Source organism: Xenopus tropicalis, chromosome 3 (assembly GCF_000004195.4).
Source record: "Xenopus tropicalis strain Nigerian chromosome 3, UCB_Xtro_10.0, whole genome shotgun sequence".
NCBI classification, from domain to species: Eukaryota; Metazoa; Chordata; class Amphibia; order Anura; family Pipidae; genus Xenopus; species Xenopus tropicalis.
The window spans coordinates 107,369,969-107,388,038 of NC_030679.2; the positions used below are offsets into that span (position 1 = coordinate 107,369,969).

The window sequence follows — 18,070 nt, forward strand, 5'->3', positions numbered from 1 at the left end:
ATACCAGTAATTTCGTGCCAAACTCCATTGCATGTAGCAGCATCCAGGCCTACACATTTATCCACAGCCTCATGTGGCATTAGCCTTATGGTTTCTAATTAAAGTTGACTGCAAAAATGTCACTGATTTCTTTCAGGAGTCTACTTTTTGTAGCTACATATGCATTGGCACACAGAAAAAAAGGACACCTATTTCAGGCAGTTCCAAATTGTTACACATGACACAGGCTTTACAGGAATGCATATTTAGGATTATACATAATGCACAACTTACTATATGGATACAGCCAACTATTGTCTCAATATTGTTGCAGTAGTACTGCACAAGCAATATTATCACATAATAAATACACTATAGATAACACATACGGTAAGTCAGAGATAAATTCTGGTCCAAGCCATGCTGTGTCCTCCCAGGATATGCCAGGTCGCCTCTGAAGTTCTTCTAGGATGCACTTCCTCTATGAAAGAAGGCACACAAGGAAACCTTAAAACCTCAAAACAAATATGGAAAATTTAAACTACACATGGGGTAAGGTATTATAAAATCAATCATTTTATGATAGATATTGTTGTTAATATGATATGTTTCTTACAAGGCCTTTGTGCAGGCCACTGGGAATCCCATGGAGATATATGGCCACCTCTCTGATTTCAGCAATGGTGTTCAGTTGCTGCAGGATGTCACATTCGATCCCATTAGCAAGACTGCCAAGGGTACTGTTAGAAACGGACGGAAAACAACAAGCTTTACATTTTCTTGAGAATGCCCCAATGATGCCACAATAATGGTTAATAATAAAATCCATAACTAAAGTGGGCTATTCTGCCTATATTATATATACTGTACATAAATGGGTTATCCTACCTATATTTATTTACATGGTTCCCCAACTTTCTATGGAATTGCGTACATATATTTTGTATCTTGCACTGACACCAACATTTAAGGCACATTCATGGTTTTTTCATCACTATAATCTTTTCTGTGGAATTTGGCCAATGGGGATTTATATTTACCCATGTCTTTGTGCCCAAACTGGCAAATGCAGGCCCTAAACCAATTTTTGGACTGTTGCATATAGGGATTCTGTCATGATTTTTATGGTATAGTTTTTATTACTAGTTTACACTGCTCCCATTGAAAATAACTCATTCTACCATTTAAATGGTACAAATGTATCTTTTTTGAGCTGTAATATTGATGTGTAGGCAGCCGTCTCAGTGCATAGCCCCATGTCACATTTCAAAATTAAATATAAAACAATCTGTTTGCTCTCTTACAAAATGGATTTCCCATGATAGAATTCCTCTATAAGATTATATCAAATGGGTGGCACAGTAAACCATTTGGGTAATAACATTATATATGCTCCATATTATATAGAAATTCATAACTCTAATTGGGACCCAAAGGTAGTCCTCTACACCCTATCATGGTTTCAATACCCACCCATTACATGCTTACTTACAGGATTGTGGATTTAGTTAGATTTGAACCAGTTTGAATTTTCTTCCAAAGGAACTGGGTCTGCGGATAAAGAATACAGATTATACAGAGCAATGGGCCAGCAAGGCAATGTTCTGCAAACCGAACAGGTGGCAAGCCTAAATGTATTCCTTAAAAAGTTAATTTAACTTCCATTACCTATCCAAGCCACAATTAGTATGACGTGCATTCATTTAGTGGGAAGGAATATAAAAAGTACCTGCTGAGGCATCCAGGCCAGTTCTCCATAAAGACTCATGTTCCTCAGCAACATCTGTGTATCTAAATGTAGGAGCTTGAGTGGTGCGAGCGGGAGGAGACAAGCCAAATGAAGGGGCCAGATTTCCCTTTCATGTGTGTATCTCTAAATCCATTGGAATAAGAAATAATGCTATAAAATAACAATGTGGTTGCAGCATTTTTTGAAGTTAGCAAAGGAACACAGTAATGAAGAAATGAGAGGCAATATGCTACCATGTATCAGAGATCCATCTACTGGTTCTTAATAAAACAATTAATTGCCTTGTGTACTTATCTCTTTAAGTAATGAGCGGGTCAGGCCTGGACTGGGAGTCAAAATAAGCCCTGACATTCCAAGTACCCAGAGGCCCAAACAGGCCCCCTCCCCCACCAGCCCAATAAATAGTGACTGTCTATGGAGAGGCTCCCCAACCTTTCTTATTTGTGAGCCACAGTCAAATGTAAAAAGACTTGGAGAGCAACACAAGAATCATAAAAGTTCATGGAGGAGCCAAATAAGGGCTAAGATTGGCTATTAGGCAGCCTCTATGCACACTATCAGCTTACAGGGGGCTTTTTTGGTAGGAAATCTTGTTTTTCTTGAACCAAAACTTGCCCCCAAGTCAGGAATTCAAAAATAACTCCCTGGTTTGGGGGCACTGAGAGCAACATCCAAGGGGTTGGTGAGTAACATGTTGCCCCAGAGCCACTGGTTGGGGAACACTGGTCTATAGCATCTTATAGCAGCCCTTCTGGAATTTGCCAGAACCCACAGTTTGCCAGTCCAGGCCTGGAGCAGGACAAGCTAAAACCAGCAAAATTTCATTAAAGCGGACCTGTCACCTTAAGAAATAATTTCAAATTGTTTTCTGTTGTGTTTGGCAAGCAAAATAAACTTTACTTACACTGTATAAATTATTTTAATTTTATTTTCTTCATCCTTGGAATTCACAGCAATTGCAGCAAGCAGGCAGGGGCCATTTTGTGGACACTGTTATCAAAGCAGGCATTGCATCCTGCCAAAATCTTGTTTCTGTGCCAGTACGGGGGGACCTGATGCCCATGTCCATGCACTGGTTACACAATTACATGGTGAGGAGGGAGGGGGAATGTGTGGAGGGCAGCAACATCTAAGAAGTTCTGAATTGAAAGTGAAAGTAACTGTCTGCCCCACCTCTATGCCTAAGGCATAGAGGCGGGGCAGGCATTATATGATTGACAGCTGGGATTTTAAAATGCTTTTATAATGGGTATGGATGTGGTAATAAAAAAATTATTTTGGGTTTCATGTTTAATTTGAAAAGGACTTTTATTATACAACTTTTTATGTCTGGGTGACAGGTCCACTTTAAGAACTAATATACAACTAAACAGACTGCTTAGATATTTTAACCGCTCATCATTTTTTGCTTTCCCTGCCTAATTACATCATACTGTGGGTTGTTTCGATACCTTTTGCCATTGTTGTGACTGTATACAACAAAGTATGACCTCTCTGAAAACCCATACGTCTTTCTAGCATATGTATTTTCATATTTATTTATATATTATTGCCAAAGTAGCAAAATAGCATAGAAGAAGCCCCCATGCTGCTAAACTGACAGGGTATTAGTAACAGGCATAACAGACAGTGTACCCGCAGAGTCTGCATCAGAGCTGCTTTCTGTGGAGCTGACAGCAGGGAGAGTGATGGCCTCAGACATTGGCAGGCTTTGTTCAGAAGAGAAGGAGAGAGAGAACTCAGTAGCTCAGGGCCAAGAGCAGGAATCAGGGAGTGATATCTACAAATCACCAGCTCTGCAACCTAAACAGAGAAACAGTGTTAGAAACTGCCCAGATATCAGGGTTTATTTATCAGCATGGGAGCAGGGTGCAAAGTACAAAAACCAGGTACAAGCTGCTATGTTTTTCTGCATACTGCCTGGTTTGAGCAACTACAGAAGCAGGTATTTGGACTGAAGGATGCACACAGGAGTCCCCCATCCTGCCCCCTACAGTCACAAACAAATACACACAGCTGAAGGCTGGGGCTTATAATTACTAAAGGAAGCTTATACAAAAAATAATACATATATAATAATAGCTATACTTTGGAAAGTTGCTTCTTTTAAGGATTCTAAAACTGGCACTAAACTGTGTTGGAAAAATTACAATCTCTGTCTCCTTTAAATTTACAATCAGCAACAAGCAGTTGGTAGTGCAGCAGCAAAAGTACTTACATTCTTTTTGGGTGTGATGTGCTTCAGTAGTGTGAAAAGTGCCTGAAAAGACATGTGTTATTTATTATTTTCACTGACAAAAGCATTAGGTTCAGACCAACATGTACAGGATCACATTCAACATCCAAATGTGCTTGTGGTGGAGATATAGATAAATACACCAAAATGTATTAGTGATAATAGTAAAAATATGCCCCTATGCATGAGGAGTTGCTGGTTGGAGGCAGAAAAAGACTAGAAATAATTGACTTTATAGGACTAAAATGCAAAATAAATGTATTTTATGTCAAGGACCCTCATGAGAATTCTGTCTGAATCATCAGTTTGAAGTTGGTAAGAAATACATTATAAGAACAATTGCCACAATGGTTATTAATGAAGATTAGTATCCAGTGTTCATACCTGGGCTGCCGAGAGATCTTCTGTATGAAGCTTTGGAAGTAAACCAACCACCTGTGAGTCTGTAAGTCTTTGGAAGAAACCAACACCCAACTCTGGCAACAATCCTCTCAAACTGATCAGCTCACTGTGGTCCATGGCGTGCACATTTACCCTTTTCAGCAAATCCACCAGTGCATAAGCCACCTGAAAATACAACCCATTTTGCTAGTGCACTTGTAATGATTTCTTGGTTTTTGGAACGTTATAATGAACTTTAAACAGCAGATTGATCAAAACGTCAGATATAGAGCTCACCACAGTAAAATGTACCCACTGTAGAAGCATGTTTATCAAACAGTAAATTCTAACTTTCAACCACTGATAAGTAAGCTTCTAAAAGAATATATAACAAACAAGAATAAATAGAAAATGGGGAAATTGAGCTCTATTCTCACATTTTTTTAATGTGCTCAATTTATTATTATTATTGTTGATGTTAATAATAATAATAATAATAATATGTATTTAGAAAGCTCCAACATATTCTGCAGCACTGTACAATAAGAGGGTTTATACATACAGAATTACATACAAAGCAACCAATAACCAATATAAGAGGTGAAGAGAACCCTGCCCAAAAGAGTTTACAATGTAAGGAGAAGGGATTGAGACACAAGGTGTGGGAATGGGCAAGATTAGAATTAAGTAAAGTGAGAGATGTAGAACAGGTTTCTGCAACACACTGAAGTTGTGCTAAATTTAATGAGGTTAAGCTTCTTGAAATAAATGGTTTTAAGAGGTCTTTTAAAGGCAGAAAGATTGGGAGAAAGTAGAACAGAATGTGGGAGAGAATTCCAGAGAAGGGGGGCAGCCCCTGAAAAATCTTGAATGCGAGTGTGTGAGGAGGGAATGAGATGAGTTGAGGAGCAGGTCAGTAGAGGAGAGTAACAAGCTAGTTTGAGAGTACCTAGAGATAAGTTGAGATGTAGGGTGGGGAGGAGTTGTGAACTGCTTTGAATGTGAGGGTCATTAGTTTGAAAGTGACATGATTTGATAAGTGACTGGATATGAGGAATGAAGGACAAGGTAGAGTAAAGGATAACCCAAAGGCACTGGGCCTGGGGAGAAGGTGAAATTGTTAACTATGATAGATGCCTCTAGAAGGTTATAGGTTTTGAAAGCTGAAAAAAGTCAGATGAAGAAGCCAAATCTAAAATCAAAACTAAAAAACTATAAAAAATAAAAAGTGAAAACTAATTGAAAAGTTGCTTAGGGTAGGCTATTCAAAAACATACTAAAGGTTAACGAAAAGATGAACTACCCCTTTAAGAACAATAATATAAGTAAAGTACATTTCTAAAGGGAACCACCTGCTTACATCATAATAAATGTAGTTCATATAAATGCCAATGCCACTGATTACAATTTAAAGACAGATACATACACAGACATTAACTGGCCAATAAGGACAATTTGTGAAAAAAATGCTCTAAAATAAATTCAAATAAGGTGAAATTAAAGCATAAAGAGGCATTCCTTCTCTTCATTATGCTACTAGTAGAACATATCACACTAACATGTCCACTGTCTTTAACTCCAGGCCTTCAGGTACACAGAAGCATGCATCTACAGGTATGGGACCCGTTATTCAGAACGCTCAGGACATGGCGGGTTTTCCGTAATTTGGATCTTCATTCTTTGTCTACTAAAAAATACTTTAAACATTAAATCAACAAAGACTTACCCGCCCAAAAGGTGATATTATTCCTTCATTTATGCATTCTAGAAGATTCTTCTCCAATTGTCTTAGTGGGTACTGGAGTGGAAGAATGTCTTCTAGATCTTCATATGTAAGGTAACAACTGAAACTCCCAAGACTTTAATGTAAAGTGACAGTGTAAATATAAGTCCATATAGAGTATCAGTCAATTGGAAAATGGCACAATCTGTTTAATTAGGTTTACTGCCTGGACTTACTGTGTGTGATTTGCCTACAGCTTGTCTAATACAGATCCCAGATACTACACATGATATTTGGTTTTTGCCGAAAAAATATAATGCTGATCATAACGTACTTTTACTGTAGTGTGTTGCAGTGTTTGACTGGGCCCCTAGGTCCACCAGAGAAATTGATACTAAGGGCCCACATAATAAGCAAAATCAAGAGGGCTCATTTACAACTGCAAATATAGGTGTCCCCCCCTCTGCCCCCTAACTTGTGCTATTTGCATCTGATTTTGCACTTTTGACATATTCCACTTATGTCTGTATATGAGCTTTTCAAGTCTGACTCATCTGGTCGTTCCTTGTTATTAGCCCAGGAATACAAAATTCCATCTCACCCACAAAGTTTAAAAAATACTATTTCGGAAATACTGTGTTCTGAATACCTTTTCCATCTCACAAGGTTTCTGCTTTTATTACTCCCAATTGTTTATTAACTGAACCTGTAAAGGTATTGCTGATGTTTATTTGATGGTTATTGGCAGAACCTCTCTTACAGACATTATACCTTTCCTTTTATTAAGCAAACTCATATTGTTTCAGCAGTGTATACCTTTGGAGCTGATCCTCAGTGTTATCCCTGCTTGTATTCATAAGGCTCAGTGCCACATGCCGCCCCTGAACCATCTCTAGCTTCACATCATTCCAACCATCTGCCAGCAACTTAATCTGATCAACACAAAGCCAGTGATTAGTATGACTGTCATTACCCCACTTACAGATCTTTTATTCTGATCTTGTACACTGCCCAAATACCTGTGATTCTCTGCTCTCTGCATGGAGTATTGCACATAGGCAGCCTGTATCAAAGCAAGCCTGATTTCATTCTTAGAAAATACCCCAATTCATTTAATGTTTCATTTTCATTACTTGACATTACAGACTTTTTTCCTCCTGCTGCACAATATTATTTCATGATTATCTTAAAAGTTTACAAATAGGTCATTTTTCTTTATCCATGACCTATATGAATCAGAGCTGTTTTTTATCTTTTTGTAAACGAAAGTATAAAGACACACACAACTAATTCTAATTATTCTTACTAAAGTCCATTTTTTACTTTATAATTCTATATAGAAACAGAAAGACAGACTAATAATGCAGTCGTATGTGAATGATATTTATATTACTGTTTTTATGTTGCTGCTGTAGCTCATATATGAACGGCAATACGTACTTGATCTGGGGTGAGCTGAACAAAGTGGCAAAAGGGCAGATAAGGGAGCAGTGGCTGAATGGACCTCAGGAAATATGGTGGCCACGAAGAGATATCACCGAACATGTTGGCTTGCATGAGGCGCTTTGCAAATGCCCGCTTTTGTGCAAGCTTCATGTCTGGACTGTAGATTCTGATTGCATCTAATCTGGAACAAACAATCTCCCTTTAGTATAGCATCCAATTCATCCATCAGGTTTATTCAGTTTATGCCTGCATTGAGCTACTTCTCCCTGCATTCAGCTGCCGACAGATGCTACTTTTAACAAAGTGGAAGGTCAAAGGTTGGACACCCCTTTTATTTAAAATGCTAGAATTCCAGATTTCCAGTTACCAGTTACAGTAACACATCTTTATTTCATAGAAATATTGACATTTTCACTTTATTGTATTATTCTGTAGCACAAAAATACTTCTGTTCTTTAGGCTGGGTGTTTGTATGCAATATAAAAGAAAGTGTTAGTAACTAAAATCCACCCTGCTATAGCTGGATTATAGACTATATTATAGTATGTTCTATGGTTCTATGGCAGGATTTAATAAATGCCTTCAAACTATTCCAACATTAAACATTTCAAAGTGCGATGCTGTTTGGTTTTAATCAAACCTTTCTGACACCAATTACACCCAGTACTCTTAGAGCAGGAAATCGCCAAAAAAGACTCGCAAGTCTTTTTCGGCGATTTGCGCGAAATCGCGCCGCCGCGTCTGCCATCGCCGGTGGGATGGCAGGGGTAGGCAACTCGAGGAGATTAGTCGCCCGCGAACAAGGAGTTTTGTCGCGGGAAAAAACTAACTACATTTGGAGAAAAGTTTTTTCTTCTTGAATTGAATCTTGTCCATAAGTTTTCATGTGATGAACCATGAGAACTTTTTCTGATTGAACTGAATCTGGCCCATAGTTTGTAACAGTATGGTGCTCTACATTACAAATAGACTTGTTATCTGGAAAACCACAGATCCCAAAATTCCAGCTCCCATACCTGCATTAACATATTTATGTTAACGCATAGTTTTAAAGTATAGAAATTATAGTTTTTGATAAGCTGCGAGTTTAAGCTTTGCCACTTACACACTTTGATTGGCCAGCAGTGACGGTGGAAAGTTGACAATGTCAGACACGGACATAAATGGAATAAACTGGGCAAGGTCTATGAATATCTTAGGTGTTAAAATCGGGAATTTTTGGATAACCATAGATGTCAAAGCCTCCAGTCCTTTCCCATTTGCTTTTGACACCTGAAATAAGAAAAAAAACATTGTTTTTAAACAGAAATAATACATACAATTATAGCAATTTGCCCACTTTTTATGCACTTTGTACCTTACTCTGGCTTACTCCTGGCATGTAAAAATGATTCTTGATGCCAATGTTAATAACAGGAAAAACTATAGAAGGGACGGTATTCTTTTCTAGAACAGCTGGCAACTTTATGCCTTATGCAGTACTATCTGAGTTTGGCAGCAATTTGTTGAGAGGAAGCGGAGAGGTGCGCTGTACATGGGTGTCCTTTGGAACAACCCTAGCCTCACCATCATTCTGAATATAAAAGCTAGAGAATTCTGGGCAATGCAATAGAATATAGTCAAGGTAGAGCAGAGTATTAAAAGTCAACAGGTCATTTTCTATAAACTGGAAAGCTAATGTTAATTATTTTCCCATTAAGGAGAAGGAAAGGTAAAAACTAAGTAAAGGTGGCCAAACAGGTCCCTAAGACCGATTTGGCAGCTTATTGGCCCATGTAGGGGCACTGCCCAACCGACATCTGGCCTGAAATCAACCAGATATCGATCGGGTAGGTTTAAAAATTTAGTCGGATCGGGGACCGCATCTAATGTGGCAAATCTATTGGCAGTAAAATGCCAAAATGACTTTCCTTCTCCTTTAAAAGTAGCCTTGAATTTTTGTACATTTCCCCTGTACCTTAATCTGAGGCCAAGAGCGATGCATCAGTGACAGAAAATGTTCCATTGCATCATTCTCTGCTGACATCAGAACTTTCTGGAAGCCTTCTCGAGGCATTTGCAGGTATTCCTGTAATTAAAACATTCTGCTTTACATGCTATTAGTGATACCTGGTGAACATGACGTCCCAGTATGGGTCAACAACTTGAAATGACTGATCACAGCATGATGAGTTGTTTGTAGCTGGGAGTTGGGGGAGAGGGGGGGGGGAACATGCAATAAACCAATTGAAAGTGCTTCCTATTTAAACGTATTGTTATTGCTGTAAAACAATTTTCAACCACCACAACATGGAGCATTATTATAAGCAGTAATATAAACTATATAAAATGCAAAACTATGAGTTCCCTGAAGGTTGGTGCCACTTTGCAATAAGGTTTAACTAAATTGCAGAACTGGGCAGTAAACAGGGAAATCAGGTTCAGTGTTGATAAATGCAAGGTTAGCCTCCTTAAAGATACCTGGTAATACCTAACCTTATGCAGTATGGTTTTAGGCTCATATTATTGAGCGTGAAAGAATGCACAGACCTGCAACTAAACTTGTAAAAGGTTGGAGTATTTATACTACAAGGATTGACTATCGTGGCTGATGTTGTTTTATCTGGAGAAAAGGTGCTTGTGAGGGGACATGATTACTTTTCACAAGTACATTAGAGGGGATTATAGACAAATAATGTGATAGTTATACAGCTCCAGACTGCAGTTTCTGTTGTGCTTGTACCTCCAATGTCAGGCTGTTTGGCAACGTACTCCTCATAATCCCCTTACTAGAAACAAACATGGCATCACAAGCCAAATGAATAGAAAACTCAGAGGGCAACATTATCAGAATATTTTAAGTACAGTGAATTTTTAGCAAGTAGAACTAAAACTGGTTATGTAATAAAGTGCTTTGACCAAATCAAAAATAATTATAATACAAAACAGACTTTATCACTGAAAATATGCCTGGCATTGGCATTTACCTTATAATACACCAAATCCAAGTATATTCTATAAGGAATAGCATTAATTTAAAGGCATGCTGTCCTACGAATATTGTTTTTCTGACATCTAAATACAATATGAGGTACTGTAGTATGTTGATTTTGAAAGAATGTGCATTTATTTCTGAAAAGGTATTATCACTTTTTTGTGCTTATTTTTTTTTTGGAGAAAGTGTTTTTTCCTTTAGAAAGGTAAACAAGGCCCTCCTTTGGTTAAAAAATTCTGTGCTGTAAGGCTAAAGATAAAATTATTAGGAAGTATAATAGTATCAGACAGGCATAAAGCCTGGGGCACACTAATCAGTAAGCTGTCCGATGTGGGCCTGTATGAATAAGGTTGCCGTTTTGCAACTTTGTGTTTTTGACACAGACTGCCCAGTTTTTGGAAGGGCTGTTCAGGTGAAAACTACCTGGCCAGATATCCAAATTAAAAAATCTGTACAGGACTCTGAAGTAAATAACACAATGTTTAGCCAGTCGGGACCACCTGACATCTCTGACCCGCCCATGAAATGTCACAGTGCCCTGACGTCACCCACCCCAGCCTACACATACCTCCCATGTCTGGACTTTGCCAACTCAAAAGCTGGAAATCCTATGCATGAAGGAGATCATGTACTGATGAAATAGGTGGGAAAGGAAAATAAAATGCAGTAGGAACTACTAAGTATAAATTGAGTAACATGGAACCCTAAAAAGCAAATGACAGCACAGGAATAAGATTGGAAATGTATAGCTACACTTGTATCAAACAAATACCTGAAGAAGGATCTGAAAAGCAGTCACATTGTCTTCTTTTTGCATGAGCTCCCACAGAACTGGCTGTCAGACAGATAAAATAATTTAAATATGGCTGTGACAGCTTGTTAGGGTTCAGTAAATATGACTTTATTAGACATCGGAACAAAGAAATTTCATTATATTATATCCTGACAAAGATGTCAGTGATAAAGTTTCTGCAATCATCATTAATTAGCATTGCATTTCAGGTTATAATTAAGAGGGTATAGTAACAGCATTGCAATAAAAGCCATAGTGCCTCAAAGATACCAACTACCCATCAACTGTCCTTCAAAATGTGTGGTAGATTTGCAGTGTTTTGTATATCTTACTTCTTTCCGCATTCAATAACTGGTTATTCATCTGTCTAAGTTTAAAATAAGGAATAAATTACTGATAAGTTAATTTTAAACTTTCTTAAGTTTGCAGTTCATGTTCTGCTTATTAATTAAAAATATACACACTGGGGCTAGATAAGGCTTTTTTTGTTGTTGGAAATTTATCACACACAAGACTATGGGAAAGTTCAACAACTGACTAAATATTTTTCATAGTTTTTCACTTAAGATTAAATGCTAGGAATCAATAATAAATATGGAAAAAAAATCCTTTTTTTATTGGTCATAAAATGTTAAAAGTAAGGGATTTTTAGCTGACCTTTGATTAATCTTCCCCATATTATTTCAGTGGCCTTGAGTATATCTGTGAAAGTGTTTAATCATAAACAGACCTGTCATTTTTGCAATATAAAATGATCAAGGAAACTCACACTGAAGCAACTCAGGAGATCTTCCTTATCAGAGCCATTGTTCTCTTGCTCCAGGTACCATTCCACATCTTGAATGATGCTCAGGGATGAATTCATCTTGAAAGAAGCCCAAAAAGAGCTATTATCCAGAAGGCTAGAAAGCAGGATTGCTTCTCCCAGTCTATCCCTTGTTCCCTTACCTATCTGATCCAAGTCAGAGAGTGTAAACAAAAAATCCAGGATCTTCAGGAGGTAATGTACATTTAATGCCCAGCCAGCAGACTCACTGTCACACTGAGAGAGCTGAGAGACAAGTCTTAGAATGTATGAAATGGGATTTTTGCAAAGCTGAGATAAATCAAAGCTTCTGGAAAGTGGAAGCATGTCTGCTAGTCTCTGAAGGAAGCATTTCCCATCTTCTGATGAGTTTTTTTCCCTACAGAATTCAGCAATCCATTGAGAAGTCGGTTTTAAATAGCCATACAGTGTAATATTTTGACAAACATTTTCTACAAATTCTTGAACGTTTATACCTCTGCATTCTTCCACCAAAGTGGCATTTCTGAATTCACTTTGGCCCCATGTCTTATATTGGCATGAAGAAATGGTCCTATTGTGTTCATTTGATTTTAAAGAGTGGTGGGAACAGAACTTTGAAATGGAAACTTTGGTATCCTCTGCCACGGCTGAAAATGTATCATTATTGCACAACCTTTCCACCCAAATGGTTTTATTTTCAAAAAGGCAAGTCTTCAAAGTCTTTGGATTCATGGATGTTCCCTGCCACACATCAGAGCACCTGATACTGTTCCTTAGCTCTCTCACAGCATCAGAGCTGCTGGATATATTGCTGCATAAATCACTCATCAACGAAGAGCTAAGACTGCTCCTTACCAAACTAGCATTTCTGCATACAGTGACATTAAACTCGAGTGGAAAATATTCTCTGCACACCCACACCCAAAATGAATCTTCTTCCATTGAGGACAAGTACCAAGCTGCATCTGCACAGGCAGCTTTTAGGTCATACGTAGACTGAACTGAATACCCAGTTTCATTGTAAATATTGCAATACAGGAAAATGGTAAAGTTAGAAACACCAGGCAAGCCTGGAATGGTGTCATTACATACAGCCTCCAGAACTTCTGAATAAAAATGAGGTTCTTCCTTAACACTGAGCTCTGACCTCTTATCAATATGGTGAGCTTTGCCTTCACTTTGATCAAGAATGCCAGCTGATCTACTGCATGTGAAAATTGGAGGATCAGGTGGAAAGTTCGTGGATGTCAAATCAACTGACTTGATGTTCCAAGTAATATTATGTTTTATTCCCCTGCATGGAAAACAAAAAAAAAGAACTGATACTGGGAGAGTATACCCTGAGTAAAAAATACTTTCTACATAGACCTTTGAAACAAATCTAATAATTTAACTATTGATAGCTGGATGACTCTTCCAAACTTGCAAAGGGTTAAGGGTAAAGAAAGGTCCAAAATCCGGATGGCATTCACCCAAGTTAGTAAAAGAGCTTAGTGCAGTGATTACCAAACAACCGTACTTTTTCCAGTATCCATAGTATTCATTAATGTCTAGCCTGGTGCTAAGAGATTGCTGAATTGCTAATGTGGTGCAATTATTCAAAAAGTTATCCCATTCTCTGAAAACTATAGGCCAATAAGTTTGACATCTGGGGTAGGTTCAAATCACAGTCCAAATCACAGTCCTAATGAATTTGTCACAGGATGTTTTTACACACAATAGATCTTGTCAAATGTAGTTGCCTTCTATGATAAGGTGAAAAGAAACATTGACACTGGGGTGCAGAGGATATAATGTACTTTGGCTTTGCTACAACTTTTAGTTTGATAAAAAGCTATGGGGATAGACTATAAAAGTTGTGGCTGTGATCTCTGGAGTAAAAGTAAGGAATCTATTTTTACATAGAAAAGGACAAATAAGGCCATAGCTTTAGAATTAAGCAACTTAGTTCTCTTTAGGAACCAAGCTTTCAATTGTAGCAGGAAAAATGGGGAGGGTAGAGAGGTTGTGGAATACCCTGCCGGACCTTTGGGAGTGGCTTGGATGACCTCTTGGATAAGCATAATACATAAGGTCGCGGTAATCTCAGATGTACAATTAAATACTAAAATTGGGGCCAAAGTGATTGATAATTGGGCCAGCAATTTTTACGTGTAGAGAAACTGCCCAAAGTTTCAGTTCTCGTTTGTACCTTTCTCATCCTAACCATGAGAAAGTTGGTCTATGCAAGCCATCAATTATTATTTGTAGCTAAACAATTTAGAAAGCAGTATAATTCTGCACACACACATGCAGAAAAAAACCTAATATGCTAAGTTTAATTGACTTATTTTTACAACTGTAATACAATCCATGCCAGACTATTTTTTTTATAGAATACAATCCTCATTAAGATGGCATTTAAAACTACACATTACTGCAAGTTTGCTGAACTTACCATAAGAGCAGCTGCTGTATATTCCCTGTTAAAAGAGGACAAAAAGCCTGTTAAAAGTAATACATAATAAGAAGTAGCAGGTTGTAGCTTATTTTACCACAAAACAATAGCTATTGATACATGACATGAAAGTTTCAAAGGTACATTGTGGCTTACCTACAAAACACTTTCCATTCTTATCATACTGAGGCACACCTATTACAGAAGAGACCTTACTCATCAGTGATCCTGTCATGCGGGACACTTTCCTGTTCAAGGTATCATAGGCAGACCTTTCCATTCTTTGCAAGAGGCTTTGGCGCAGGTCTTCTAGTACCTTCCAGACAACATAATCTGGCCCCTCATTAGAAGTACTAGGTTTAATTTCTTTTTCTTTATTCCTGGATCGGTAGAATATCTCCAAGACATTTTGAACCTCTGGTGGATTCAAGCTTGAATTTATTCTGGTAAAGTTGGGATGCTTATCTTTAAAAGACCCAGGGAGCATGCTCAGTGGTCTGTATTTCTCATGTGATGGTGCAGAGCTTCCTGATTGTATGTTTATTATTGGTTTCCAGTTATTAGCCTCAAAGTGCAACAGAATCTTCTGTAACTGGTTAGGGTTAAAGCCACAATTACTGTGACCCATAAGGGAACACAAGACCCCTTGCAGTGCTGTACTAGTCTGGGTCAGGGTTCCACTAAGCAAAGCTTGAAACAGAGTATCAAGCAACCCAGTGATCATCTCCCAGTTCTGGCTTAAAAGCTGGAGAGCAGCATTGCTGCTACTGATCACCTTAACAATGATCTGTATCAAGTTTAACAGTGTACTCCAGTTTTGACTTGCTCTTAGAGAGACAAGGAAATCCTGAAGATTCACAAGTGGTAGCGTAGGAGATCTCTCTACTGGAACCTGGAAGAGCTGGTGAAGGAGGCTCTCCCAAGTTTCTGCCTCCTGCTCTTGGGATTCTTGGTTTTGCAAGTAAACCGAAATATTGTAAAGGAATTCAGACAGACGGTTCTGTTTCACTTTATTTTTGCGAACAACAGGAAATGGTGAAATAGAGTCTGGATTGATCCAAAGAGATTCCAAACTGGCCAACATTTTATCCAGGGAGTTGTATACATCACTGTAAGGCTTACGGACAGTTTTTACAATAGGTGCCACAGGAAGAGAATGTCTTAGCTTTGACCTCCAGTTGGAAACAATTTTCTCTAGAATGTTTTGTTTTTTCTCCTGCTGGTGACCTGTATGATGAAAGCAAATACTTCAGAAATATTGTAGATAGCATTCCATACATTTTGCAGTTTCCAATAATTATGGTGTAAGTCTGAACTAGTTTTTATTTGTGACTGTGTAAAGCAAATGTATTGTTTACTCATAAGTGAAAAAAACATTTTTGGGGAACAAATACATTCTCATTGGAATCTTTTCATTAGCAAAATGTAACTTTCAGATGATCATTCAATCTTAATAAACTAGTTAACGGAAGCCCCTGGTAATTTGGCTCACATGTATACCTAGAAGTTACTGGGCCCCCAAAAACTGAAGGAATATGCTTTGTGTTGCAAACATCAGTTGTTGCCAAGTTCAGTACTCTACAATCCTGGACATACAGAAGCTGCAGGTCCTGCTTTCCCTGTTGTCACATTTCTGATTGCATCGCTACAGCACTTACATATACGGGAGGCTCACGCAAAGCAAGGGAAAGTTCAGATTTATCAAAGGTCCTATTATTTTTTTTCTGCAATTCATATTTTTTTGTGCTAAAACCACCATTTTTCCATTAAAAACACACATTTAAAAGCTGTTGAGGTCATGTAGAAGTCAATAGGATCTGTACTAATTCTTGGGGGAGCTATTTATTCACAATAAATAAGGAATTTAATGATGGTAGAAAAAAAGCTACACAAACCCGAATTTTGATAGATCTGCCCAGTAGTTTTCTAATACAGACCTTAACATGTTGTAAAGTTCTTAGAAGGTAGATGTGAAATAACAGTTCACTCTTGACAAATGGAACCATGCGCAATTTTTCACTCAACGTTATTAAGAAGGCTGCCTCAACAGAAACTATTATACATGTTAATTATATTGGAATTAGTGTTTTGGCATCAAGGTTGAAGAAGTTAGATCTGTTTGTGGTATACAAGGATTTTCTGCTGGCCTCTTGTTGTATTATCACAGCCTGAAGCACTGGGCATCTAATTACCACCCATTGCACTGATCATTTTTTTTGCTTGCAAGATCGCCTTGCTTAAGCTTGTCATATATGAGCATATGCTGTATTGATGCAGCAAAATATGGTCCACACTTATCTTGCTATATTATGTTATTTTGAGTGTTATATAGTTTATGTATATATATTACTTAGCAATAGCATATACCTCTGCTTACAAGCAGCAGCATCCCTAGCACCATTATCCATAACCTTTGCTTTGTCATATTCTGTCTCAGGACATAAAACCAGTATCCCAATGGTGAAGAGAAATACAGCTGTAGTGATACTTTATGTACCGTGGAACTTCATGTCTTCTGGTATCTGCAGCCTAGAGTAAGCGGAGAGCCATCTGAGCACCTGGAAACAAGATATGATAGAACTGTCACTTGAGTACCAAAACTCCTACCTTTCCCGATCAGTTTCTGGAGTTACAACCATTACTTACTCTCAGTACTCAAGTTACACTTTCCACTAAGCACATGAAAGAGAAGTGACTCTGACAAGGCAATGGCAGCATGCATACTGCATGATGCCAATTATGCTGGTTAGGGATTAGCAACAACAATAAACCTCATTAAAGTCCGTTTTTCAATACACCTTTTATAACACTACAGTACCTTAACAAAAAAGGGTATCTTGAGAATGAATCTTATAATCAGTGCAATGTTACTGTGTTATCTAAGTAAAACACACTGCCAATGCCTAGTAATTGCGAGTTCCACTTATGGAAATAAATATTTTGGACAAAGTACACCATGTTAGTTGGCCAGTCCTCAATTAACATGTAGAAGAAAAATAATGATAGGTAGAAAAAGTATTTCTCCTTTGTAAGGAAAAAGTTAAGTTTACTGTTAATCTTCGAATACAAGTCTCTGGCTAAGGTTAATAAAGGAGCATTTCTGGCAATCTCACTAAATATAATAAGCATGGTTCTGTGAGACCATATTCATATTCAAATACAGATATGAAACCTGTTATCCAGAATACTTGGAACCTGGGGTTTTTCGGATAAGGGATCTTTCAGTTATTTGTATCTCCATACGTTAAGTCTAAACATTAATTAAACCCAATAGGATAGTTTTCTTGGCAATAAGGATTAGTTATCCGGAAACCCAATATCCAGAAAGCTCCAAATTATGGAAAGCCCGTCTCCCATAGGCTCCATTTTAATCAAATAATTCAGATTTTTAGAATTGATTTCCTTTTTCTCTGTAAAAATAAAACAGTGCTTTGTATTTGATCCAAATTAAGATATAATTAATCCTTACTGGATGCAAAATAATCATTTGGTTTAATTAATGTTTTATTGATTTTTTAGTAGACTTAAGGTATGAAGATCCAAATTACAGAAAGGCCCCTGATT

General features: G+C 37.7%; 1 protein-coding gene across 1 annotated transcript in view; it reads right to left on the minus strand.

Annotated features, from left to right (window-relative positions):
- Nucleotides 1-17,228, minus strand: part of strc (stereocilin) — a 30,719-nt gene extending 13,491 nt beyond the window's left edge. The window contains exons 1-17 of the mRNA XM_031898215.1: nucleotides 17,153-17,228; nucleotides 14,663-15,733; nucleotides 14,507-14,531; nucleotides 12,052-13,363; nucleotides 11,262-11,324; nucleotides 9,473-9,583; nucleotides 8,621-8,787; nucleotides 7,510-7,696; nucleotides 6,886-7,001; nucleotides 6,073-6,205; nucleotides 4,350-4,532; nucleotides 3,948-3,989; nucleotides 3,365-3,532; nucleotides 1,709-1,852; nucleotides 1,472-1,530; nucleotides 596-719; nucleotides 369-460 (exon numbers count right to left, since the gene is read on the minus strand). Of these exons, the coding sequence (XP_031754075.1) occupies nucleotides 369-460; nucleotides 596-719; nucleotides 1,472-1,530; nucleotides 1,709-1,852; nucleotides 3,365-3,532; nucleotides 3,948-3,989; nucleotides 4,350-4,532; nucleotides 6,073-6,205; nucleotides 6,886-7,001; nucleotides 7,510-7,696; nucleotides 8,621-8,787; nucleotides 9,473-9,583; nucleotides 11,262-11,324; nucleotides 12,052-13,363; nucleotides 14,507-14,531; nucleotides 14,663-15,733; nucleotides 17,153-17,228 (4,073 nt within the window). The remainder of the gene's footprint in view (nucleotides 1-368; nucleotides 461-595; nucleotides 720-1,471; nucleotides 1,531-1,708; nucleotides 1,853-3,364; nucleotides 3,533-3,947; nucleotides 3,990-4,349; nucleotides 4,533-6,072; nucleotides 6,206-6,885; nucleotides 7,002-7,509; nucleotides 7,697-8,620; nucleotides 8,788-9,472; nucleotides 9,584-11,261; nucleotides 11,325-12,051; nucleotides 13,364-14,506; nucleotides 14,532-14,662; nucleotides 15,734-17,152) is intronic.
- Between the last annotated feature and the right edge of the window lie 842 nt (nucleotides 17,229-18,070).